The 27,347-nt window shown below is 42.1% G+C and overlaps 2 protein-coding genes and 1 non-coding gene across 4 annotated transcripts; 1 reads left to right on the top strand and 2 right to left on the bottom strand.

Annotated features, from left to right (window-relative positions):
* Positions 1–1,860: 1,860 nt before the first annotated feature.
* On the top strand, positions 1,861–1,931 carry trnag-gcc (transfer RNA glycine (anticodon GCC)). The gene has a single exon. It is a non-coding gene; the product is annotated as a tRNA-Gly (tRNA).
* A 991-nt stretch (positions 1,932–2,922) lies between these two features.
* Positions 2,923–17,773, bottom strand: LOC144082068 (BTB/POZ domain-containing protein KCTD12-like). The gene is made up of 2 exons (XM_077608899.1): positions 16,452–17,773; positions 2,923–3,647 (listed from the first exon to the last, which is right to left on the bottom strand). Exons 1-2 carry the CDS (start codon positions 17,290–17,292, stop codon positions 3,076–3,078), a joined length of 1,413 nt encoding a protein of 470 aa, XP_077465025.1. The 5' UTR covers positions 17,293–17,773; the 3' UTR covers positions 2,923–3,075.
* Positions 17,774–20,574: 2,801 nt separating this feature from the next.
* LOC144082066 (zinc finger protein 711-like) lies at positions 20,575–27,160 on the bottom strand. 2 transcript variants are annotated; one of them, XM_077608894.1, is made up of 8 exons: positions 26,896–27,160; positions 25,439–25,516; positions 25,248–25,355; positions 23,925–24,752; positions 23,698–23,844; positions 23,428–23,622; positions 23,177–23,311; positions 20,575–23,108 (listed from the first exon to the last, which is right to left on the bottom strand). In XM_077608894.1, exons 3-8 carry the CDS (start codon positions 25,324–25,326, stop codon positions 21,928–21,930), a joined length of 2,565 nt encoding a protein of 854 aa, XP_077465020.1. In that variant the 5' UTR covers positions 25,327–25,355; positions 25,439–25,516; positions 26,896–27,160; the 3' UTR covers positions 20,575–21,927. The 2 variants fall into 2 exon arrangements, with proteins under 2 accessions (XP_077465020.1, XP_077465021.1); XM_077608895.1 differs by lacking the exon at positions 26,896–27,160 and adding an exon at positions 26,734–26,838.
* Between the last annotated feature and the right edge of the window lie 187 nt (positions 27,161–27,347).

Genomic DNA, 27,347 nt, shown 5'->3' with positions numbered 1-27,347 from the left:
TGATGAGATCAAATCCGCAGATGGATTAGAATCCTCATCTTTTTTCCAACTTGTAAATCTTGAAGGCACGGAAGCTGAATCTGAACATGAGGCCTCAGGGATCAGCCCTGGGCTCTCTTTTACGTATTCAGATCATGCAAATGGATTTCCAATTTCAGATGCACTCAATGAAACCACTGACGATTTATAGCCCTGAGTTTACACATTAATTCTGGACTCTAAGCTTAGCCCGTGTTGTAGATCTCATCATATCCTTTGAAGTTAAGTGTCAGTGTTATGGTTGGACATCATTCTTATTGGTGTATAAATCTAAAATTCCTGGCCTGGTTACACTTGTTACGTATCCCCAGCCCAGGGCCTCTTGTACTGTGACTCTACTATCTACTCTTCCAACTTATAGAAATAAGATGTTACGGTGAAGATATATGGTTTTAGTAGTATATAACGAGTTGATCCAATTAAAAATGTCTCAATTTTGCTGTGTTGGTGCCTATTCTTACGAATTAGAGACGTTCCATATCACAGTAGCTGTTTTTTTATTATATTTTTTAATATAGATGCCAGTTGTTGCTAACTTGCAGCATACATAAGCTTACTTTTATTTAATCATTCCATTATTTTGTATTGAATGCTTCAATCTATTATTATGTTATGTATTTTCATTATCTTTTGTAACTTGATTTCAAATCTATTTGGATTGGACGCCATTAATGGCAACCAAATAGTCATTTCTTTATATTTTAGAGGTGAAAGACATTCAAAACAAAGTAAAACATTTGGGTTGTTTTTGCAAGTTCCTTTCACATCAGTTAGAATTGAATGAAAAATAGACAAATCCCATTACATCCCAGGGAACCAAAATATGAAGGCTAGCCCATAACCACCAGGTGACCCACTTCTGAGGTCTGATCCTCCATCCTTAAAAATGTTCCCCCTCTACTTTTTACCTTGTCTATTCAAAGGAAATCTAAAGCATTCTCTTTGTAGAAGTGCAGAGGCTTCAGAGAACTCATCGTGCCCGGAAGTTGAAAGGCCAACATCAGAGAGTTGAAAAGTAGAAAAAGGAAAATTCACAGTCGGGCCTTGCAATGAAGTGTCCAAATGCAAATGAGTTGGTGGCATGCAGTGACAGCAGCACTTAACTACCATTTGAAAAATGGAAAGTCATTATTTCCATCTCCCCTGCATGCATTTGAATGTGCTTTGATAGAATTTGAGTCTAGACAGGGGACTGGCACTTCCCCAAGCCAGGGCCGCAAGATAAAAAAAAATGCGTGAAAGGGAGTTGACAAAGCAATACTTGATTGACCTAACAAGCACAAACTTTCAATGGATTTTTTTTTTCAATCCGCAACCATTTGGAGTTGGCCGGAGTGTTGACAGGAGTGCGAAGAGCAAGCATCACGTGGCCAGGGCTGTGAGAGCTTGTGAGAGGACTCGCTTTCTTTTGAGCAAATCTTTAGAATTTAATCTTTTGTTAATCCCCAGAGAGAAGAGCGCATCTGTTGCACTTTGGATGTTGAGTGCCCTTTTAAAAAAAATGTTTATACATATGAAGATGAATATAAACAGATACATTGTTTATGACCCCCAATAACACTCTAAAGTAGATGAAAAAACAGTTTAGTATGCACTCCCCAACAAATTATTGGAGAAGAAGATAACCTCGAACTGCTAAAATAAATCCAGAATACAGAATTTACTATTTAAACATCTGCCATTGACAATAATGGACGTCCAATTCATCTCAACTCTGTGCATCAACTGTCAGCTCTCATGGTTCAGTGCCAATCCCTTTTGCGATTGGAATTGTTGCAATGTTATACGACATGATTGCACATGTGAGCGTACTCCTTATCTGCATTGGTGGTTCAGTGGTAGAATTCTCGCCTGCCACGCGGGAGGCCCGGGTTCGATTCCCGGCCAATGCAACGTTACTTTTTTTTCCCTTTCACAAATTATTGTGTCAATGCAAATGTTATCTATGGTGGCTTTTATTGCTACCTCCAGTAAAAGACGACATCAATAAATGTTGTTTGATGATCTGCTTGCAAAATGGAGTTATATCCTGCACCGATGTCAGACCTGCATTCGTGTATCCATATATCACGTCCCAAGTGTCTAATATTATATAATAAAGACTGCAATGCAAATGTGACTAGCCCGAGAAGGTGAATGGGAAATGCAACCGTCGAACATGTATGCACACACCACTCATTTTTATGAGTTCATGCATAGGTTCACACAGTTATGTCATTATAATGCGCCACTCCGGCCGGCCTTGATAGCAAGCCATTTTATTTGCGCTACACTGCATTCTCTGGCTGAACTCTTCCTGGGCTGGAAGTTAATGTAATCATAAAAATGGATAAAACCGCAGAGCTGTTTAATCACCTGTCTCAGAGAGAGACATTTTGAGACATTTTAGATGATTGTCAACAGGAACTTGACTACTCAAACGCATACTTGTATCTTTCTATGCTGCCAACCCTCCCACTTCAAATGAATTCGACATCTAGTGCTTTCACTGGTTTGGTTTGTTGTATTTTTCAGCAGTTTAATTTTTTTTTTCATGTTTTGGGGGTGTTTTTTTCCACCGTTTTTGCAGGATATTTTTAAATGGTGGTTTTGATATTTTTTGATAGTTTATATTTTGGGATACTTCCTGTTGATGTTTGGTCATTTTCAAGTCACTTCCAGTTGTTGTTAACTCATTGGGTGTCAAATTAGATTGGGTATTTTGCATCGTCAATGGCACCAACATTCAAATTGGTGCCCTTTAATATTTTTTCAAAAGTCATCATTTGTTCAGGAAAAATTGATTTCCCCAAATTTGAACTGGACCAACCCACCCAGAATTTGTTCTTGAAAATGGCATAGTATAATGAACGCTTCGGAAATAACATCAAAAGAATGTCAATGGTGTATACTGTTGAAAATATTTAATCTTTGAAGCCAAGCGCATGTCATTCAGAGTCAGAGGAACATTTTTTGGGTGTGTGTGCGATAGATAAACTGTGATAGGTAAAATAGTGGACTATCTCTAGAAAATGGATGTAATGTATTGGATTCATGCTATGCATTGTACTTCTTGAGCAAGTCATTTTGCCAGTGCCTCTTGCGATCTGGAAAAACTTTGGGCATGCGGATCTTCTTGAAGTCGTCGATGCATTTCTTCAGATCCTCTTCCAGCATCTTCCTCTCCTCATCTTCATTGACCCCCACGGGGGGGCCGCCATTCTCTCGCAGGATAAGACGGGGCAGCGTCTTAAGGTTGCGGTCACTCGGGCGATCGGGGCTTTTGGGGCGAGGTGGAGTTGAAGGAGGACTGGCGGTGGTGGGGGAGGGTGGTGGCTGAAGAAGGACGCTTGGGGGCGGCGGGGGGAGTTCGGGGGTTCCTGGTGGAAGTGATGGAGAAGGAAGTGGGGGGGTGAAGGGAGGTGATTTGGGTACTGGTGGTGGTTGTATGTCCGGTATTGGGAAGCTGCTACTTTCTGGGAGGCTCTGGGTTCGAGCACTATAGCTTTTGTTGGCGGTACTGTTGTGCTCCGCCGAGGACGATTCAGCCTCAATTTGGGGTGCGGTCTCTTCAGGGAGAGTCTGGAAATCTGGAGTTGTTTTGGCCTTGGGAATCACTGATGAACCACCTGAAGAAAAAAAATAAACACAATGTTGTTGCATTTAAGATAGCTGTTTTTGGGGTCCTCGTTAACTCATTGTGGCATTACGTATTATAGAGTATGTGATATATCAATATTTTATTCCATGAAAAAACCTGGTGTATCATACTAGAGTTCCATTTTTTTCTACTAGTGGTAACTCATTTAAATTTGAAGTAAATGGATGATTGGTCGCCACATGATTGCATATTTATCATCATTTTGGGTGTAGCTGGTGATCATCTGGGTACAGCAACCAGGGCTTGGAAACTAGTTCTCCAAACATACATTTTACACATTGTTTCTTAGTATTCGTCGATACTAATGTTGTATTGCTGCAGCATTCATGAGTACAGTCAGAGGTCATGTACAGTAGGAGGTACTTTAAGTTTTCAAAAAATAATGCGCGATTGCCCAGTCAAAGAACAACTAAAGAAATAAGTATAAACACATTTGAGCATTTAACATTCAAACTGTAGCAATTATGGCTGCCAATTGCCGTTCCAAAATACCACATTGCAAAAAAGCTATGCCAATATTTTTCAAGAAATTACAATGTAGGGAGATAATAACTTTAATTATCTCCTCCCCGAAGCAAGATTGCTGGGTAACGGACGTGTTTTGCCTTGTAATAAGTCCAATTAAAAAACAAAACAAAATAATTGCTTTAATTTTGTATAACTAATCGAAGTACATCATGTGGCTGGAAAATAACAGATGTTTTGTCTCTCAGTGAGGGGCTGGAGAGACTTTAAGAGGGCAAATAACCCCTAAAATGAGACAATAGGAATATAAGACAAAACCTAATGTGTATATTCCCTATGCTGCAATGAGTACGTGATAATGTGAAAGCCTCTCACAGAAGCCGAGGGAGTCATTTTTTGACAATAGACCGAATCTCATCTTTGCGTGAATAGTTGCACATTATGTAGTACATTTTTCTGTTCATACCCCAGCTGCACTTCAGTGTGATTTCATTTCTGTTCTCTAGTGTTGTAACTCTCGAGACTGGTCTTGGCCTCAGAACTAATTTTGTCATTAGTATTATCATTTTTAAATCACCATGTGCAGGGCAGTGTGATAGGCCCGATGAGGTACGGGGACATATTTAATTATTTGAAGTTATTACCAGCTCATTAATGATGGTTATCAAATGGTGTTTGTTGCCATACCAACAAAACACAACGAGAAAACATTGGCCACACAATATAGGTACATTTCCCAAAGAAATTACTCCATCCAACATTTGAATCTGCCACATTTAGAGGGGATGGGAAGAGACCTTTTGATTGGTTGGCCGTAGTTTCGCATCAATACTATTGCGAAGGAATACTGCAATACTAAATACTCACTTGATTGTAAAATAATTCACTCTCATGGCTTGGTTGCGGTACTCGGACGTTTGGTCGCCTGGAAGGTTATTGATAATTACCATTTAAAATTGTTGCTGAAATTCCCTAAATACAAACTGCGAATTATTATTTAGTCATACTTAATGCCCTATTAATTTTTAGGCTAAAGAAAAGCTCCAAATTTCCCGTACTTTTATTGTGTTTTGTTGGAAAACTTGTTAAGACCCTGACTGACGTAGGTTCTTAAAGGGACAACGCATGTACGTATAAACTCATACACTCGAACGTGGGCTCAGTGAAACTGCTCAGGGCCATTGTTGGCTTTGATTGATGCGTAGACTGTGTTGTTTGGGACTCAGACGTTTGGTCGCCGGACGTTTGGTCGCCGGACGTTTGGGTCCAGGCGACCAAACGTCCGGCGACCAAACGTCCGGTGACCAAACGTCCAGTCACGCTTGGTCGCACACTTCACTTCGGTTATAATCTGCCATTGATGGCGCTAGATGTCCAATCTACTTGGAGAGGGAGGGATGGCAGCACATGACGAACGTTCAGTCTACTAGAGATAAATTCATATCAATTCCCAACAGATGGGTGATTTGTTGCCACACGTCTGTCATCAAGGCGTTGTCCGTAGTTTGCGTTTTTAGGATAAGGCGACAAGTGGTTGGAAACTCAATTTCCAAAAGTTCATATTCTGTAATACTTCCAGATACCACTGTTGTCATTTTAGTGCCTTATCGGTGCAACACTAATGTCTTTTCTCCGCACATCAACGTGACAGAGTCCACGAGGCATAACGTCGTCCACCTTATGCGTTTGTCGTTAATGTGTGGGAGTTTTCATGTGAGTGTGTGGATGTCTTTATACTCGGTGCATGGCCAGGCATTTGAAAGTGGTATAGATAAAGACAGAAAGAAAAAAAGAAAGAAAGGTGGCTAAAGAGGAACATGTTCTCCACCCGCTGCCTAAGTGTGCACAGTGCATTTCAAATCAGCTGTAATGAATACGTGTTTGAGGATGCCAGGCCGTGGGAGTATGGGGGTTTAGCAGTGTCGGAGGAATAATCCAATGGGGGATGGGCTCCATAATTTCCTCCATCGCTAAGCCTTGTGAAGGAGAACAGCAAAAGGGAGCACTCAACCTTTTTTTTTCTCCCAGAGGCCACTTCTGCAGGGATGTATGCAAAAGCCAGTGTACTTTCTCACATAAGCACTCTGGCATTCTGGCAATCTGTGCAATGTGTCACGCTGTTCCGTCGCCATCATATTTGCTATTAGCAGCTCCGATGTGTTAACGCCGTTGACATTTAGCACCTTAATGTCAAAGAACCTCCTCGGGAAGGTTTGTTATGTTGTTCACCTTGAAAAATAGGTTTGACACTGCAATAGTTGCATTTATGTTAGCGAGTCTAAAATTCAAAATAAAGGAGCATCAACGTCAACTATGATATTTACGATTGAAAAACTGAATTGTCGATTATACTCCTCAATAGAAGTAAATGTTTGGATATTAGGTGTCCTTTTGTATATGTCCACCTGATGGTGTAGTGGTTTGTTCGCCTGACTTTGGTGCTGACAGCGAGGGTTCAATTCCAACTGGTTGAATTTCCAGGCTTTCCCAGTAAATATGGGAGCAAAAGAGTTAAACTATGTGAGCTCACAAGAGAGTCATTAAGATAAAAATAATGCCTCCATAAAATGAAAATGCATACAAGTTTAACACGTTACACGGTTAATTTATTATCTAAATTAGTTGTGTCAAACCACATAGTAGTGCCAGGTACGGGAGCTACTAATGGAATACATTACTCATTCTAATTCATTTTGAAACACTAATATTGTCAGTATAATAATGAATCGGTTAGAACCGACAGAAGAAAAATTAAAAGTTTGCTAGCACCTTATAGTATTCTCTATTATTCATAACATTCTTTGTTATATATTTTAGTAGAATTAGTTTTAAATGAGGAACAACAAGGAATGAAATTTGCACTGCCACATAGACATTGAGTATTTTAAATGTGAAGTGCACACCATGCACACACTTTCTTCTCTTTTGGAGATAAAGGAGCACAATGCTAATTGAGAAAAGCTTCACTGCCAGCAATGTGTGCACTTGCTGAAAAGGCTGAGCAGTGTGTTGAATAGTGGCAGCATTTGAAGGGTACTTGCACAATACAATGCTTAGTGGAGGTCCAAATTGTACGTATCTTCTTTCAACATCAGCCCTCAAAATGTCAGTCAAACAATGGAACATCTCAGAGGACTGTTCCTACACCTGCGAGCAAAATGCTGGCAGTAATGTGGTAGTTTTCCTCAAAAGTGGCATCAGGTGAATTTCCAGGTTCTTTCCACGTAGCCTTTTAATTGTTCTGCCTCTCGACAGACGAGGTACATTTGCCAAAATGTTCCCAATTCTCACCAAGAAATCTTTAGTTTTCAGATTTATATTGAAGGAATGAACTATCAAATGCTTGATTAGTTCAACATACAGACACAGTAAAAAAACATGATTTTTTGTTGTTTTTACAATATTTGGCTATATGACTTCAAATTTATTGAACAGCATGTACCTCTAATTCTAGAATGACCATTAACCCATGTTTTAGAAAACTTCCATGTATCTGCTGATGTTTTGTGACCTGACGACAGCAGAATGGCAAACACAAGGATGACGGCATCACCATGGAAACGTCTCTACGGTGTTCAGGAGGCAGAGCCAAAGTGGATTGTTACGTGTCTAAGAGCAGTAAGAAAGCCTTTCATCCACAGTGTGTGACTGTACAGTACCTATATAGTCCCCCTCATAACATTTTGGCCCCTATTAACTGTTTTCCATGTAATTACTGAGAGTGTAGCTCACGAATCGTAACATGTGCTTTGTGAAATGCTTCGTATGTTTGGCCTGGCCACCTTTAGTCTTACCACTGACAGGCTTTTCTCTTTGATTACCATCAGAGCACAAACACGTGGGCGTGTAATTAGACGTTTTGACGCGGCTCTAAATTTACATGCCGGGATGAAAAGAATCAAAAATTCGTTAGTGCGCAGTCGGTAGACTCTGAGCAATTACAATGCTGTCGGACCAGATCATGTTGACAAAATGAGTGACAAAACGGCACGAGATGCCTGAGCTGCTGTCCTACGGAGTGTTGGAGTGAAAGAAAAACCATCATTTATCTAACTAATAAAGCTTTTCATTTCAGTCTGAGAAAAAAGGAAATATTTGGACACACGTTGCATATTTATCAAAGGGCTTCAGTTCATCTCTTTTCACGCTGCAGACAAGATGAGAGGAAGGACTGCAGTACCAAGGACAAAGCTGACCCTTTCAGATTACTGATAATTAGACCGGCAGATTAGAAAACCAGTCTCCAGATGGCTGGGAGGTGAATCCCAGCCTAGCAACAGCTAACAGTGACACATTTCCAACCTGTTGCTTACACTTTGACATACCTTTAGGCAAAGCATCATTTACAAATGTGCACAATGTTCCGTGTGAAACGCACTTGTACCAGCTTTCAGAAACAAAAGCTTGTTTTGCATGTTTCCTTTGGCTGGAAAAAAAAATTGTGTGCGATGGCACATCTGTTTGTTGGTGTTTTTGTGCCATGTGGTTGCTTGGCAACCAATTCAGAGTGTCCCTACTGCTTAAAATTGGCTAGGTTAGACTCCAGCACCCCCACGACCTTTGTGAGGAGGAGCGGTATGGAAAATGAATGGATGAATGAATAAATGGAGTAAAATGTAAAATAGCATATTTAAAAATAAAGCTCAAAATAAATGTTTTAGAGATATGTAAGTCCCACAAACTGTCATTTTTGTCTTCTCTTTGCCTCTTTGTTTGTTTCTTTTGAGATTGTCTCAACTAATTTGCATCTTTATTGATTGATCTTTTTCTCACAAAACATGCCACCAGTCTCCCCAGACCGGTTAGTTTACCTAATGCCATTGCTTGGCACAATCATAAATTTCTCTTAAGCACACAGCGATGGTTCTTGTGGTTCTTGTGGGGCAAGAGGCAATATTGTGTAGCAGCCACAAGAGGGAAAAAGCAATAAATATTGTAAATACCAAATCTGCTACAACCCCCTTGTTAGCGCCCCCTTAAAATTGTTTCATTTCATTCTCATAATTTAAATGCCATTTAGGATCCTTTGCAAGAGCGGTGGGGATTTTGGTCCATTTCCTTCTCAGTAGGTGCACACCTGCACTGTGGGTGGACTATGGACTATTTAGTCTTCAATCAACTTAACATGCCAAGAAATTAGGCTTCCTTCCAACATCACAAGTCACCATAAATAGAATGAAATTGACTTGCAATTTGAACTAGGAGGGCAGACCCTACCACATTTTGATAAGACCACCATGGCAGCGAATGGATTAAGACAAACGGGTAAAAATCCTACACAAGGAACAAAATCCCTGCCGCTTCCATTCGTGTTGATAGAGTCTAATGTGAGGTATATCATTACATAATTGCTCAGCTTTGTCAGTGGCCTGTAAAAAGTTAGATCGTGGAAGGTTAACTCCTTGAAAAGTAGATCTTGGAGCAAAAAAGGTTTAAACACCCCTGCAGTAAGTCAAGTGTGATACCTTTCCACGAATGTGGTATGTTAGAAGTGCAATCAGTGGATTGCAGTTGGGTGCTTCTCGATTCAGCACAACCCCCATTGGTTAAAGTGTCTGTGGAACTAAATGCATTGAAAAGTAGATCTTGGAGCAAAAAAAGTGTGAGCGCCCCTGATCCAGAGTGTTAAAATGAATTTATTTTAAAATCTCACAATACCAGAGATTTCCACTGAAAGTCGCGTTCAAGACAGAGCAAGCGGGTACTCGGACGTTTGGTCGCCCGGACGTTTGGTCGCTGAACGTTTGACAACATGACAGAGAGTTCACCGTTGAAACCAGCTCTCAAAATTATATTCATGAGAGAGAGTTTAATATCTAAATATCTCTGTTGAAACCAGCTCTCAAAATTATATTCACCTGGGCGACCAAACGTCCGGCGACCAAACGTCCGGTCACGGAGCAAAGCGTTCATAGGCCACTAATATAAAACGCCCGATTTCACCATCAGCAACGAACACAAACATACGTTTTTAAACATCTTTACACTTAATAGTTGCTGATCTTTAATGTAACGTCAGTCCCACTTATGAAAAAAAAAACATTCTCACATGTACCCCAATTCAAAAATGTCATATTGACTTCCCCTGCGTACCCTGGCACACATATTGATCATATATGGGGAAGTACATGTAGTACCCATGCTGGAGGACACAACCGTGCAGTGTAGGTACACATCTGGCTCAATGCCTGGTCCACAAAAAATACTCTGACGCACAATAAGATAAAGATGCTGGGAGCCAATGTCGTCGCATGGGGCTGCACGGAAGCTTAGATGCGAGCGTGGGTGTTTGTCGTCAAGGGTGATATACGCACTCGATAGTTCAACGATGCAACAAAAGCGAGCAGACGTTTACGCAATTGAGTGACATGTTGATGGGGAAAATGATAGCGCTAATGCACAGCCGGGACTCCCATTGCCAACGTTAGTTGTTGCTCTCCCCTCCCAGTTTATAAGTAGCATAGATGCTCCGATCTCCTGATTATTGCTATCAAGAGGGAAAGGCGGATGAAAATGGAGCATGTGCCATATGCTTGTATAAATGTATTATGAAAGATGGCAATGACGAGTTATAAACAAGACAATCACAGCTCCTAATCATTGGCATAACTACACATCTTCCGTCCGGTCTGGATTTGTCTTGGCTTCATTGGTGCCAACTGCCTGCTCAGCATAATGGTAAAGTGGGAAGTGCATTGCCCTAGCGCAGCCCCTGGAGCACCCCGAACTCTGAGCGCACTCACCCAAAAAGGCGAGGAACCTGTTCTCCGACTGCCAAACCTAACGGGATGCTTTACGGATCCCAAAGTGGCAGCTGAAGCATTTGAGAAGGCATGAATAAGCAAAGAGATGCAGATGGTTGCAGCCCGGCGCTTTGAATGAGCATCATGCTGTCAATGTCTGATGCAGCTGCCTGTTTAAGATGTCCCTAGAATCGCCCCAAAAATGAATGCATGCTTTGTGTTTGGAGAGAAAATGTGAAAAGGGGATTCCTGTTTAACCCCTAGAATTTTATACATCTAAGTATTCTCAACACCACTTATCCTGCTCAGGGTGGTGAGGAGTTGGCGCCTATCCCAGTAGGTGATGTTAGGCTAATCCAGGGGTCGCCGACCTTTTGGAAACTGAGAGCTACTTCCTGATTAGTGATGGGTGCACCGTTCTAAAAACAGGCTCAAAATACGTTATATATTATCATTCATGATTTATAAACTTTGTGCACATATTAATTATCAACTACTTTTTTAGACCACTAAAGGTCTCACTTGTTCTTGTTCTTGGTATGGACACTAAATAAAACTTTTTGGGGGGCTGTTTTGATTAATTAAATACACTTTTTATGAGTATCTGTAAAATATGCAGTATTGTTTACAGTGTTCCATCTACTTAGAAATAACATACAGATGCTGTACAATGTGTAATTTTTTTAGATCTATTTTCGTGACGCACACTGCCACAAAAATGGAACACTTAAGGAAATACGAATGGTTATTTGTCCATGTGATTGGCCACAGATGAGCCACAACCTAAATAAACATGTGCGGATGTGCGGTAAGATGAGGGAGAAAAAAACGAGCGTGAAATTCAGTCTTGTGGCGAACAAGTTCCCTCCTGGAAAACCTGGTTTTATGATAAAACTAACTCACTGTCATGCTAATATCAAATTTCTTACTTTCTGGTGATGTCATTTTATCGTAAATCGATATGACTCACATAACATGCCGGCTAATCTCATGGCTCTTTATCTGTTTGGTGTAACACAATCGCAGGCCCGTCTTTTGGAGTCCACTTGTCTCTTCCTCTCTGAAGAACAAACAGTCTTACTTCATGCAGGCATAGCTTTAAGAAGGAGGAAATTCTTTGCAAAATGCTTTCTTATCCCCACCTCACTTCTCTCTCTCTCTCTCCCTCTCTCTCTCTCTTTCCTTTTTTCCGTCTTTTCGCTTCCCCCGCCTCGGCCCACTTTCCAAGCCCCTTTTCCCCTTTGATGTACATCCCCTCCTGCTATCCAAATAGGGAAATCGCTGACCCAGCTGGCTGAGAAACAAGGCGATCATACGAAAGCCGCTCTGCCATGTGGATGACAATGACAGCAGGGGGAACGTGACGAGGGGCGAATGGCCGCCGGGAGGAGGCGAGAACAGACCGGTCCATATTTTTTCTTTCCGCCTTGGGGTTTCGCAGCTGAATCGTAAAGCGCAAATTCTCCCCGCTTTAATGGAACGTGCAAATGTAGCCGTTACGTCATCGGCAATCACCGATTCAGCGAGATGAGAATGACCAGCTCGTCTACTGTTGAATGTCAAGTCCCGCGTCGGTTCAAAATGGCGGACTAAGACACCAGAGGGGAAAATTTCACACTTTACACGTGACTCGGCAACTTTGTGCTAATGACTTTGTCAAAGTAGCCTGGCGTGAATTTGTTGTGAAGTCCTTGAGAATGTTGAACTCTGTGTAGTGTTCTTTTTTTTCAATATTCAGGCATAGGAATCTGATCAGGTGATGGGAAATCATGCTTTTTATTTAGGATCTGAGGTAAAATAAATAGCTTGTGTTCTGTTATATTTATACTATATATATATGTATATATATATATATATATATATATATATATATATATATATATTTATATATTTATATATATATATATATATATATATATATATATATATTTATATATATATATATATATATATAATTTTATTTATTTATTTTTGATTGGTGGGCTGCAAGTGAAAGATGGTTTGCAGCCCCTCCCAGTAGAAATGCCATCTATTGATGCTAATAAGTGTTTTTAATTTCTCTCTTGATTATATATATATATATATATATATATATATATATATATATATATATATATATATATATATATATATATATATATATATATATATATATATATATATATATATATATATATGTGTGTGTGTGTGTGCGTGCGTGTGTGCTGGCAGTATAAGAGTTAATCTACGGATAACTTTCGAATAGATGCCCACTATAGTGAACACCATCCCAGAAACTACTAATTTAGCTTTTTTTAATCAATGTACTAATTGATTCATGCATTTATAATTATAAAAAATCCCTATATTTAATTATCCAATCAAGATTAATATTTTTTCATGATAAAAAAAGTAATTTCTACTAATGAAGTTGTTTTAAATTCCCCCAAAAATAGGAACTTGCCCTATAAAGTGTCAAGGTCTCAAGTGTCAACTTTTGAATAGCTGTCCACTGTCCCTGAAATGATTAAATTTCATTCTTGCAAAGCAAACAAATATCAAGTCCATGTGCACATGCTGAAATACACGGCCTACACAAAATGATGCGGCGGGCTAGATGTGGTCCCCGTGCCTTAAGTTTGACACCAGTGGCCATTTCTGTATAAATCTTACTTCATTATGATTCAGCAGGCTGTAAAACTGATTTTTTCCTTTTGGGGCGCGAGGCCGAGCGCAGTGACAGAGGAATGCTGCCTGTTTGCTTTGGGCTTTTGGAGACACGGCAGGCATAACACAGACTCGTTCCCAGAGGACTCTTTGTTTTCCAAGAGGGGAGCCCTATGTACTTTGCGGCTGTTTTGTTCCGATCTCATTCGTCGTTTCCCAATGCTGATGAATGTTTTCATCTTGGTCAAAAAAAAGATCAGGTTCCGCGTGGAGAATTGCTGCTGTGTGATAATCTTGTGTTACATGAGTCAGAGGTTTACACAAGGATTTATCTCACCTAAGGTACATTCGCCAGTACATAACTTGTTGTTCAACTGGAATATAATAGCCACCAGTTTGATGCGGTTTTGTATTGACATTAGACAAAATCTGCTTTTACTCAGAATTGGAACCAATAATCTGGCTAAAATTAGGGTTACACAATCTGTTTTGGAGTGGCCTTATCATGTCTCTAAATTCCCAGTTTTGGAAAAAAATGTGTTCAAAGTTGTATTGTAATCTGCCCACTTTGTTTTATGCATTAATTTGTGTAATAAAAAATATGTATGGCGCCTATGTGAGAATTGTCTATAGCGTAATTCTCAAAGTGTAGTATGAGAATCAATTATTTTACCATTTGTTACATAATATTTATTTAAGGTATTCTTTTGTCTGTTTCTTTTCAAATATTGATCTAATTATAATTTCTATGTAACTTTCACGTGTCAAAAAAATGTCATCCTTAAGTAGTTATTAATGTTACAATATCTTTGCACAGTACTATATTAAGAGATCATGTTTCAGTGCCATTGACAGCGATTGACGTCCAATCCAATTTGACCTGGGGGGTTGGCAGCCACCGTTTGTTCAATCTCAGTCAAAATGGATTGAATGTCTATCACTGTTAATGAGTTATTTAAAAAGTTAACATTTTGGTTAGTAGGAAAAATCCTTATATCCTTACTTGTCAAATTTACACTAGGCTAGATGAGATAGGATACTCATCCGGTTTATTTTTTAACAAAATTCCCTGCTGTTTGCACTGAATGCGAATCTGAGACATAATTTCCGATCCCAAATACATATGAAAAAGAAAGAACATCCTTTATTGGACAAGTCTTTTAGTTCAACACTTGTTTTCAACGTCTTTGCGGCCAGCTCTAACATTTGACGCGGATGTTTAATCACACATTTCACAACAAACATCAGACGAAAACCCTGAAGGCCAAATATTTCCCATACTAAATAGTTGTTCATATAACATCAGCGTGTGTGCTTCAACTATTTTCCAGACTGTGTTTACAGCTGTTGGAGTTTGAGGTATGTTTACGATGTGCTGACCTTTCTCGAGCAGCGGCGAAGCTACGGCACAGAACAAAAAAAAAAACGACACAGGCTGACTATAAAGCGCCATCGAACCGTTTCCGTTTATTCACTTCAACTACACAACAGTTTCAAACAATATTGACATGAAACCGTTTCTGTCGAGCCACAGAACGTCAACAAAACGACAAATATTAAGCGACCTGCTGGCGCAATTCTCACCCCCCTCGCGTCCGTTCTAGCGTGCCTGATTAAACTACTAAAAGCTCTTGTTGCACAATCGATGCACTTTCTACTACTACCATCTCTGCTTTTCTTTTTTAGCCTTTTATGGCAATATCTTTGAAACTAATGAATAATATCCCCCCTGCACGATCCCGGGACGTAAAATCCCAGGACATGTTGCGTCTTATACCGCTCGCGTCCCCCTCGAAGTTGAATTATCGAACTGATTTATTTCGACTCAGAAGAATAAGATGCCCACTAGGGCTGGGACAATATATCCATATTATGATATATTACAAAGGCTACGCTTCCAAAATGGTCCACTAGATCAAAAACAACCACTGGAATTGTATCTACATTTAACTCATCCTCGAAAGGAACCTTCGTCCCAAAAATAATTGGACGTCTAGCGTCGTCCTTGGCACTCAAACATGCAATAATATAGTATTGCTGTTATACAAAGGTTTCAATACCGAAATCTTTAACTAGACCAAAACTTTTCACTGAAATAGTTTCTATATTCACTATGTTTCTTCGCTCCCTCCCAGTCCAAATGAATTGGACGTCTAGCGCTGTCAATGGCAATCAACCATGTAATAATATAGTATTGCTGTTATACAAAGGTTTCAGTACCGAAATCTTTAACCAAACCAAAACTTTTCACTGAAATAGTGTCTATGTTAACTATGTTTTTTCGTTCCTTCCTAGTCCAAATCAATTGGACGTCTAGCGCCGTCAATGGCACTCAAACATGAGCGTTTAAAGCCAGCCTTCTCAGTTTAAACGAATTAGACGTCTATCATTGTCAATGGGGCAAAGGGTTAAGTATGAAAACACATTTCTTTCGAAGAATGTTCCGATAATAAAGTTTTTATCGTCAATCGTTGTATTGTAAAAGCCTGATTTCTTGACCAGGTGGTCCGTAATGGAGAGCCTTGTATCGCAAATTGTATTTGGAGATACCCAAATGTTCTCCCCCCCAATGACCACTCATTTGAAGCCCTTTTTTCCAATATTTTGAACAAAGCGAAATCATAGAAACAGTTTTGCTTCATTCAAGGAGGCGGATGGAATGTCAAGAGGGGTTTCACGCCAAAGGTCCGTTTCCTGCAGACAGCTAGATGAGACGGGGGGCTAAAGCTGGAGGTTGGAGGAGGGGTGAGGGGTGGGAGAAGGTTCAAAGAGTCACTGTTCGTGGGAAGAATTGCGCGGAGTCTGGGGCAGAACATCTACATACAGTCTACTTGAGAGAGGGCTCAAAGTGGAAGGGGACACTTGCAGACAGGGCTACGGGGGGCACGGGGGGGGGGAGGTTGGACAGCTTCACTCACGGTAGAACACGTATTCGGTGTAGCTGGTCCAGATTTTGTCGTCCGTCTGCTCGTGGGCGAAGGCGCAGGTTCCCGTGGAGTTGCAGGCCACCATGTGGAAGCCGGTGTCGGCCAGCTTGTCGAAGGCCTGCTCCAGGAAGGTGAACTTGAGATAGTAGCGGGACGTGTAGCGCTCCGGCGGGCGGTCCGGGTCGCGGCTCTCGTTCAGGGTCTCGCCGAAGACCTCTTTGGCCAGGGACGTCTTCCCACAGACCATGATGCGGGCCACTCGTCGGAATTTGGCGTCGGTGTGGCTGTCGCGGCCCAAGGTGTAGGAGCCTCGGTAGCCGATGGTGATGAAGCCGGACGTCTTCCCCCCGTCCGCCGAGGCGGGCGGCGGGCCGGCGCAGGCCACCGCGCCCAGGGCGCTCAGGTTCCGGGCGACGTCCGCCCCGGGCGAGGAGTCCTCCGGGTCGCTCGGACAGCCGTCGTCGCCGAGGGAGTTCTGCTTGCTTATCTTGGGCACTAGTTGCTTGACCAGCTCGGGCAGGTTGAAGAACTCGGCCTCCCGCTGCAGGCGCCCGCGCTCAGGGAAGTGGTCCGGGAGGACCAGCTGCTGGTCCCGCATGTAGTCGAGAATGTAGCGGAACAGGAAGCCGTCCCTGTCCACGAAGAATCGGCCTTTGGTGTCCCTGGCCAGGCCTTTGGCCGACTTGCGGCTGAACATCTCCCACAAAAGGGAGCCCGGAACGCTGGTGAGCGTGGAGTAGCGGGTGATGTACACCTGGCCGCCGACGTTCAATTCCACGATCTCCGGGAAAGGGAGCTCTTCCGTGGATATGCTGCTATCTGGCAGAGCCATGGCTGACGTCTTCCAAGTTCAACTTGGCGAGAACCAACCCGATGGATGGATGAAACAGCCCCACCAAAAAATAATAATAATAATTTTAAAAAATCAAATCAAATCAAATAAAAAACTGCCAGGTTCAAGCCGTTTACGCACGCTCTAAACTAAAAACTGGCTACTCCATGATTACCAAAAGATGGTGCATGTCAGCCTCGAGTCTAACGTGAAAGATTTCCTACGGAAATCCTGCAGAAGAGGAAGCGCAAGAATTTCACAACAGTCCATCACCAACGACTCGGACTCAAACCCGGAGGCGGACGCGAATCGGTGCGCTGGTCCTCGCCAACTTCATTGAGGCACTCCATAGTTAGTGAGATCCGTGGGGGTCCCGTTGATGAAGAGCCACAAGATGAAGCCCACTTTCCACAAGTAGTGAGAGACGAGGAAGCTGTACAAGAACATCCGAACGGTTTCCATCTCGCCTGCTCGTGTCACACTGGAGCTCTTCTGCGGCTTAGTGGAACATAATTCCAGCGATAAGCCACGCCCACGAGCGATGACGCGCGACCCCCACGATAAATTGCTTTTAACCGTTTATACGTCAATCGTTTAATGGACGACGATAGACGTCCAGTCCAATTTTTTTTTTTGGGGGGGGGGGGGGGGAGAAGATGGCAGCCAAAATGGATTGGACGTCCATCTCCGTCAATGGAATTGAACCCAGCCACTCATTCCAGTTTGAATCAATTGAACATCTTCCGTAAACAGTAATTTAAATATTATGAAGTTAAAAAAACAACGATACCAACATAAACAACATCCTTAGCGTGTTATTAGGGACATGTTTTTTTTTAATTTAAATTAATTTTTCATTTTTTTTCATAAAAATATGGAAAATAATGATGTGTGAATTACAATGAACAAAAATACATTTAGGAACATTTAATAATGAATTTGTTACCTGCAAGATGTGATTATAGTGACATCTAGCGAATGCAATGCAATTTGTGAGCACAAATTCGAGTGTCTTTTCAACAGTAACTTTATTTTTCATTATATTTGCTGGATTTTGTCGTGTATAATTCACTAAGTAAACATAAAAAATTGATTCTTATGCATTTCAAGCATTTCCCATGTTTTGGACCGCAAATTCTATTTTCTATTCAACAGTAACTTTATTTTTCATTATATTTGCAGGATTTTATCATGTATAATTCACTAAGTAAACATTTTCAAAGGATTCTTACGCATTTTAAGCATTTCCCATGTTATTTCAATCCAATTTCAGTCTATCTTCTCTGATGCTTTCTGCTAAAATGGACATTTAATGAAGTATTTCACATTTGTGAATAATTCCACTTACTTAATAATGAAGCAAAAACTGAAAAAAATAAAATAAACAATCCCCAAGAGAGTTCACAATCCTCATAATTTTTTTAATCATCCATCTGTTGGGCTTTTAAGGCCCAAAAACTTTGTTAGTCAATTTAAAGAACGCATTGAAAGCCACCAGGATATTAACACAGATGAACCGATGCCCTCCAAGTCAATAGTTGTCTTTTATCAGTCCTCAGCAGTTAATTTTTATTTATTTTTTTGCTGACTCTGTCTGTCTTGTGCATTCTGATTTCCCGCAGGACCGTCCAATCTATTTGTAAGCAACAAGGCCTTGTCTGAGAAAATCTGGATGGCTTCCCTCTTGCTAAATGGGCCAGAGTGGGGTGCGGAATGTGTCAAGATTGCCTGCCAAAAAAAGGGCTCCGTGGCTAAAGTCCCAGCTCGCTGTTACTCCCTTCACGGCAATATACAAAAACATGAGCTTGAATCACATGCGGTCCAGACTAATCCAAATATTTGGGTTTATGGAAAATTATGGATTTGAAATGATTAAATTACTCCTGGGTTTGATGACAGATCATCACTTTTCCTTGCACGTCAGCACGTGTCCCTGGATTTTTATCATCAACACCACGTGAAAGCACATCAAATAAATGTAAAACCTCACGTGTAAGGTCTTTTTTTAGTTATCCCCCACTGAAGTAGAGGTGTCTAAATTGCAGCCTGGGTGCCATTTGCTGTCTTCCATCCATTTGTGGGCCATAACTGCAAAGTATTGGACCAGCAAGGTCATTGTTCTAGTTTTGGGTTTTTTTCTTAGTGTGTGTATTGTAAATAAATTCAAGAAAATGCCTTTTTTTGTTAATTATAACATATTTGTTGTTGAGCTGGTTTGTGACCTAAATAGAAATACTAAAAACTAGGGATGCCGCAATGAGATTTTTCATTTTTTGCATGCAAGTCTGTGTCAACACATTTTAAAGTTCTGATTCGATACCAATGATCTGTATTTTTTTTCGAACATTATAGCCATATAAAAAGGGTTATTAGGATGGAAATGGTTTTCATCGAAGTGAATTTTGTGTTTGTTTTGCAAAGCAAAATAAGGTTGCACACAAATTACCTCTAAGATATTTACTTTTATATTTATAAACCTATATTAAAGAAATAAAGTTGCTCATTCCATGTGATTAACTGTTTTGTTTGTGATTTTGTCTCTCTCTTCATTCTGGAAAGTTTGTTCCAGCATTGTAAATAATGGCCATCAATAGAAATATATTTTAAAAACAATATTTTTACCCTATTCCGATTTCCTGAAAATAACATGAACACTTAATTGGATTAGAAACATCGCTACTAAAATCATTTGACACTGTGTTCATATGCTATTTCATAATAATACTTGAAAGCAGTCATTTGAGATCATGAAATGCGTGTGCGAGGATTTTTTTCTCCTTGAGATAGTAGTGACCCTACTATCAAGTTACTTGAGATACCACTTGGGACACCAAAAAAACTTATAATTGAGTTGTGACGGCAGTGACGTGGACGTTGTAATGCTTCCTTTATAAGACAGCCTCTCAAGTTGGACTGAGATGATGCTGTGAGATAAAGGGGAGATTTATGACCAGCATTCTGATCAGTAGTATTACCTTGGCGGTTGCCATTGGCAACCTTGTCAAAATGCAAGAAATGTGGCCGGGAAAGGGTACAGGCTGGCACGTCTGTTTGTAAGAGATGCTGCAGTCAATTCTGTAGTTTTAGTGTACATAAATTGGAAAGTCCATTCAGGCAAGCAATATTAAATATTTAATTTCATTAATTGCAAAAAAAAAGTTTGAACATGAAGCTACACGTGGCTTTTTCAAATTTTAGCGAAGCAAAACTTGGTTTTGAGCACCACGTTGAATACTATTTTGCGGCTGGACGTGGGTTTACCAATCAGAAAAGACATGAGGCTTAAAAAGATATTTGTTTATTTTGGTTTCTTCCCACCAGTAGTTTATCCACAATCAGACTGAAAGGAAATATAGACTAAGGTATATGAAATGCAGGGATTTTAATATATACCACAATTCCATGGAGACAGCATCTGTGCATACTTATAGACGAATGCCATTGTGATGACCACCGATGAGAATATAATCCCATATGTTGGGATTGGGCTAGGTTTACGTAGAGGACTGGGAGGTTGAAGGTGTGGCAAATTTGTTAGTGAGCACAAAGCAAACACAAAACCCAAACACTTCGCCATGGAACCGAAAAATAAATCGCGTCACCCGTCACTTGCCACAAAAACGGTATTGTGCCCACTTGCTATAGATAACATTTACCCGCTCACGAGGCCGTGTAATTATTTACTAAGATTTCATATGTAGATTCATCCATATACATAAAAACCCAAACACATTTGTAATTAAAATACAAAAAAACTACGTTATTAAAGTGCCTTCTACTGACCCGAACGCCATGAGAGAATGGTATCGGTACAGTATCATTGAGTTAAAAAAAAAAATTAAAAAAAACTTCTTTTCAAACTGAACTTGCTCATCAGTGCTTAGGGGAGGGAAAAAAATGACAGATGTAAGGCATGATTGCAACCGTACAGTTAACCGCGTCACAGAACGCCGACCCTTAACCAAATTCTTAAAAGCCTATGTAGCACCATCTTAATCATACGTGTTAGACTTGACCGGTGTGGATCAGTCCCTAAACCATGATTCAACTTTGAATACATTTTTTGAATGGATTGCAGTCACGTAAGCGAGGTAAAAGAGGTGAAAAGAAAAACTGAGCTAAGGTGCGTCGTGTCGGTGAGTGTCGCAAAAAAACGCCTTCATGGTGCTTGATCACTCGGTTGGTGTTGAAACTGGGCAATAAAGATAGTAGTTGATATTATGCTCATGAACCTGCGTCTTTCGTTTTTTTCCCATGAAAGTTATTCTCCTGCAGCATTTCAGCCGAGTGGGTATAAAAATATAGACATTTGTAACCCTGAATATATGTTCTTATGTGATTCTCTGCAACTAAAAATTTTTTTTACACTTGTCCCACTCAGTGCACCCCCCAACCCCAAAAGATTTCATTCCCATCTAAAATGTGTTCTGGCTTTAGGAGTTTAAACCCATGACAACATTTAAGGGCAAATATAACATTGTTGCCTTCAACAGCCTACGACATCGTTCTTTTTTTGTTGTTGTTGATGTTATTTTTTTTTGTTTATTTTTAATACACTAAAATGACATCCGGGTGTGTGACACAGATTTACTGGGGTGCAAACGGGTTGGGGCAATTTGAAGTGTGATGATGGCGTTACATTAATATGTCTTTGTGGTGTCTGGCTATGTGTTGGCTCTTTTCCGAAGGCCTCCTGAAGCCCTTGGTGCAGTAGTCGCAGCGGTGGGGGTAGTCCTTGGTGTGAATGGAGATGACGTGGCGCTTGAAGCCCGAAGCGTCCGTACTGTTGTACTCGCAATACTGGCACTGGTAAACCTTGCGGCCGCTGTGCGTCTTCATGTGTTTTTTTAGCTCGGCCGGTTGTCGGAAGCCTCGCCGGCAGCGCTTGCACTTAAACGGCAGTTCCTTGGTGTGGAGGGACAGGATGTGGCGACTCAGGGTGAAGGTGTCGGGGGCGTTGAAGTTACAGTGCCGGCACTGGTGCACCTTGCTGCCTTTGTGTGTCTCGGCGTGCTTCTTCAACTCCGAGGGCCGGTGGAAGCCTTTCTCGCACACGTCGCACTGGTGGGGAAAGTCCTTGGTGTGCACCGAGATGATGTGCCGCTTCAGGTCGCTGGAGTTGGTGCTCTTGTGATCGCAGTGCGGGCACTGGTGCGTCTTGTGCCCTTGCACCATCTCGATGTGGCGCTGGAGCTCCCGGGCGTCGGCGTACGCCTGTGGGCAGTGGCTGCACTTGAATGGAAGGTCGGCGCCGTGCTTGCTTTTGATGTGAGTCTTTAGGTTGGACTGATCCGCGCAGCGGAACTCGCAGTGGGGACAGTGATAGGGTTTCTCGCCCGTGTGGGTCCGCATGTGCTTCTTCAGCTCGGACGGGTGGCGGAAGCCTTTGGCGCACTCAACGCACACGTGCGCAAAGTTCTTGCTGTGCACGGCCAGCAGGTGACGGTTGAGCAGGCCCTGCTCGGCCGTCTCGTAGTCGCAATACTTGCAGTGATGCAGCTTGGTCTCGCGGTCCTTGACGATGAGCTTGTCTGAGCCCAGCGGGCTGGACTCGTGATAGCGCCGCGTGTACTCTGTGTATTCCGGGGAGCGCTCGCTGTTGTGGTTCAGCAGCTTGTGACTCTCCAGATGGTTGTGGAAACTCAATTTCTTGTTGGTGGTGAAGTCGCAGTCTGTGCACTGGTACTTTTTCTTCAGGAGGTGGTCCGGGTGGTTTTTCATGTGGCATTTGAGGAAGCCTCGTGAGCGGAACTTCTTCCCGCAAATGTGGCACGGGTAAACCGTCAAAGGCAAGCCGTCGGGCCCGATGATGACAGCTGAAAGAGGAGTCAACTCGCAAGTTATTGAGATCGAGCGCTAACAAAAGAGCGTGACCCTTTCTTACCGGTTTGACACTGCCGGATGTCCCCTTTCTTCTTTTTCTTGGCTTTTGCTTTGAGGACACGGTTCATGGCCAAACCTTCTCGGATTTGTAGGAACTGCGTCGAAGCTCCGTTTTTCACCTGCTCTATTGTATTACCTGCACACAGCCAGCGGCCGACTATCGTGAACTTGACAGCTTTTGATGTTTTTAGCCTTTGGCCGAATTAAAAGAAAATGCACCAAAGCTTTTGTGACAGTCACTGAAAAACATACTGATGTCGTCATCGTCATCATCGTCGTCGCTCTCGTCGTCGTCCTCCTCCTCTTCCTCCTCTTCTATTTTTGGCTGCTTCTTGACGGCCATGTAGACCATCTTGTCGCGGCCGACTCCGAGTCTTCCCGACGATGCAGCTTCGAGGTCAGGGTGGCCATTTTGGTAATCATCCTCAGTGATCACCTCGGTCCCTCCTGGAGGAAAAAATGGAGGTTATTTCCAAACGCACGTTATCGAAAGAGCACGTGCCAGTCGAATTGGCCACTTACCCAAATCATCATCTGCCTCAGCTTTGAAAATGTAGACTTTGATGACTTCTGCGCCATCCTCCTCCTTGCCCTCCTTGTCTTCCATCACCTCAGTGCTAATTTCTAGAGGGGTGTCTCCTATGTCCAGCTTCTCGCCCACCTCGTCCACTAAAGAGCAAAAAGATCTGAACTCAAGCCCCTTACAGAAACACTTCCAAAACGCCGCTGTACACCAAAGACAATCTTACATGAAATCATGAGGTAATCTTCGGAGCTACTCCTGCCGTCGTCGTCCTCATCCATCTGCAAAGAAACCGCCTCGGATGGAAGTTGCTGGTGGATGATGGTCTCTGTGTTGGCCTCCGTCACCATCAAGCCCTCGGCTACAAGCTGGTGGTCAAGAGTGTTATCCTGGTGGTCCGAGAGAAGCTCCGCTACAAACACCTGGTCGGACATGTCATCGTGGTGGTTGGCATCCTGGATAAGGTCCGAGGTGAGCACATGGTGGTGTTCCAAAGCTTCCTCTATTGCAACTTCTGTTCCTAAGATATTGTCCGGCATGATCACACTGTGCTCTGAGTGCACCATGTCCTCTTCGCCTATTTCGTGTCCGTCCATGTCCTGAGCCTGCAGGCTTTCTACGTCCACCTCCAGACCTTCCACGACTTCTGCTTCCAAGCCCTCTACCTCCACTTCCTCCTCGAGGCCCTCCACAACATGAGCTTCCAGGTCCTCCACATCCACTTCGGTTTCCAGTCCTTCGACCACATGCGCCTCCAGACCCTCCACCTCGACATCTCCTTCGAGACCTTCTACTACCTGGGCCTCCAGCTCGACCACGTGCGTCTGCAGCCCGTCGACCACCTCGGCCTCCAGTCCGTCCACATCCCCGTGTAAACTTCCCACAACCTCGGTCTCCAGACCTTCGACCACCTGAGTTTCGAGGCCCTCCACCTCCAGCCCGTGTTCCAGGAGGATGCCCTCGTCCGTCATCACGTCGGAAAGAAGCATGCCTTCGGGTACGGACACCACAATGTGATCCCCGTCAATGTGTGCCAAGCCACCCATCCCTGCAACTGTTCAAATAAGATCCGTTACTTGAAAGACGGGTCAAAATTAGAATAAAGCCAAAGATGGTGCGCCTCAAATCTTGAATGTCTTCAAACTCATAATTGGGAGAGTGGCCAAAACAAATGATTAAAAGTATATTATCCCACAATTTAGGGGATTTTTTAAATCGCGCACGTTCAAATATATGGACACGTTAGATTGTACTTAACGTATACATTATTTTATGAAAAGAAAGTCGGATTATCTTGACAAAACCTGGGATCAAATGCAAAAGTCACAGAGTAATCCCAGAACAGAGATTTCTGCATTATATTTTTGAACCCGTTTCTTTTACTTTCTAGACATGGCCGCACAATTTGTATTGGGTCAGCTCCATGCCTCCTTTTTTTTAAGAAATAGGGATAAGATGATAATGCTATGACTGCTACGGTAAATTTATTAATGAAAATATTATAAAGGTTAACTCATCTACTGTAGTCTAGGAGCACATAAACACCCACCAAAATCTTGCATGATCATAGCGTGAGGCATCTTCAGCTCCTGTGTGTGTAACTCCAACACACCACCTCCTTGGTCCATATTTAACCCAAAGATAATAGCCCTGAAAACTATAAGATATAAAGCATGAGCAGTGGAAGTGTGAGTATAAAATGAGTTCAGGTAACATGCATCCAAAAAATATGAACAATACCTTCACATTTGATGCGCAGAACCTTAAGATAAAAACAGCATATTAGATGTGCTTCTTCCCATCAATGCAATGAACCCTCTGGTAAAACAAAGTCAGACATTTGTAGCCATTTATTAGATCAATATTAATATTTCAATTTCTGTTGTACATTGTTTAGATGCTCGTACCAAATAAATATTATTAAATCCAATTCTACACATTAAGAATTCATATTTCCAAATTTGAATAAACAAATAGAAATCTGAATGAAAATGGACTTGGTTTTTTAAATCAATATAAAAAAAACAAATATTTTTTTTTCTCCCGTTTTCATACTCCATTTTGGGCAGGAATTTCCACTTTTCTGCACCCCATTAACAAAACAAAGGACCCTGTTAGTAAAAAGTCGGAAAGCAAATTGCGAAATGACATTTTTACTTTATTTTTAAGCGTCCAAAATCTTATAAAACTTTTGTATGAACCACCATCACGCAGTTTCCATAAGTGTTTTATTTCCCCCAAAGAGAACATGAACTTAGAAAGCATTTGTTGAAGAAATATAGTGGTAAAAAAGAGGTCCACTGCACAGCCTTCCTTATTAATGAAAGATTGTTTATGAAGCACACGGTCTTGCACCTGGGAAGTGGGCTGGCATGTTGTTGACCACTGGCTCCGTCCTCTGCCAACTACAAGTACTACAAGCGCCTGTAACCTGAGTTCATTTATGCATACACCTGGAGCCAGTTGAGCCTGATGGCGAGTTCTCCGTTGGGAAAAGCGAGTTGCCCTGCGAGGTGGGCAGGACAAGCCCGATAGTATTGCCACTGTGGGACTCATGCATGTTTCACTGGGGGGAAATCATGCACTATCGTCACTCCTGCATGTTTCACTGGGGGGAAATCATGCACTATCGTCAATTCAAAATGTACGATTACTGTCAAATGTATGCGTTTAGTGTGCAAATTTCCCGTCCGTAGTCAAACAGCGCAGCCGTACTACCACTGTGATGTTTAAAAAAAAATCCAGATGATTTGCCACGCTGAATGCACTGCAGACGTACTGGTGTGTTTTCATGAAGGATGGCTACAGCTTTCCACCCACGGAAGCTAACTAGCCAGCAGGCTATAACAGATCCGGCCAGCGCCATTTTGTTTTAGCATTGCTGCTAAATGTGTGCGATAGTTAAACGCTTTTAAAAGCACAAAATGATTTCCCGATTTCCATCTATCGCTGCGACACGCGAATAACGTCGTCGCCGGTGAAAGCGACGAACTACCTCGCCTCGGCTGATGTATCTGAAGCTCACACGAACCTACCATCTTCCGTCTGGCTAGCTAGCCTGCTAAGCTAAGCGGAGCCGCCTCTGCCGCATTACGTCCATGTTGTTTTTCGAAAAGGCTCAAAGAGGCCCGCTACGGCCGACTGGGCCCTTGCGAATTAAACCACATTCCATTCGGACTGGCTTAAAGCAAATTTACCTGATAACGTCGTCTTCGGACTCTTTTGGTGTTTCTCCCCCTTCTCCGTTTAGTGTATTATTGTTTTTGGTTTATTTTTGACGGTAAGCTAAGTGCGGCCTGCAGTTTTGGATCCCCGGGCACTCTTTGCTAGGCCTCGGCCAATCAACTTGCTTCCTGACAAGCAGAGGGAGGGCGGGGGGCAGACAATGCGTGGCCTCGTTTACCGCTGATCCCTTACTATTTGCGTCATGCATAAGAGAGCAGTTACACTTACAGTCTTTCTATTCACGGGAACGCATTGTGCGCACTGCGTGGTTACGATACGTAGCCAATATAACACGAACTCATGAAATTATTTTGGAATTATTTCCCCAGACTTTTATGTTGACGCGCATGAGGCCCGTAGGCCATTTTGTGGCGATGGGTGGGGTAGCAGTTTTGGTCATCCACCCAGGAAACAACAACATTCT

Source organism: Stigmatopora argus, chromosome 9 (genome assembly GCF_051989625.1).
Source record: "Stigmatopora argus isolate UIUO_Sarg chromosome 9, RoL_Sarg_1.0, whole genome shotgun sequence".
Lineage (NCBI taxonomy): Eukaryota > Metazoa > Chordata > Actinopteri > Syngnathiformes > Syngnathidae > Stigmatopora > Stigmatopora argus.
The sequence above is the reverse complement of the archived record's forward strand: the minus strand, read 5'-3'. Positions and strand labels throughout refer to the sequence as shown.

Coding starts and splice junctions, on each gene's coding strand:
- LOC144082068 (XM_077608899.1), bottom strand. CDS start 17,292: ATGGCTCTGCCAGATAGCAGCATATCCACGGAAGAGCTCCCTTTCCCG. Junction 3,648..16,451: donor CACCGAATACGTGTTCTACC/GTGAGTGAAGCT, acceptor TTTTTTCTTCAG/GTGGTTCATCAGTGATTCCC.
- LOC144082066 (XM_077608894.1), bottom strand. CDS start 25,326: ATGGACCAAGGAGGTGGTGTGTTGGAGTTACACACACAGGAGCTGAAG. Junction 23,623..23,697: donor TGAGGCAGATGATGATTTGG/GTAAGTGGCCAA, acceptor TTTTTCCTCCAG/GAGGGACCGAGGTGATCACT. Junction 23,109..23,176: donor CATCCGGCAGTGTCAAACCG/GTAAGAAAGGGT, acceptor CTCCTCTTTCAG/CTGTCATCATCGGGCCCGAC.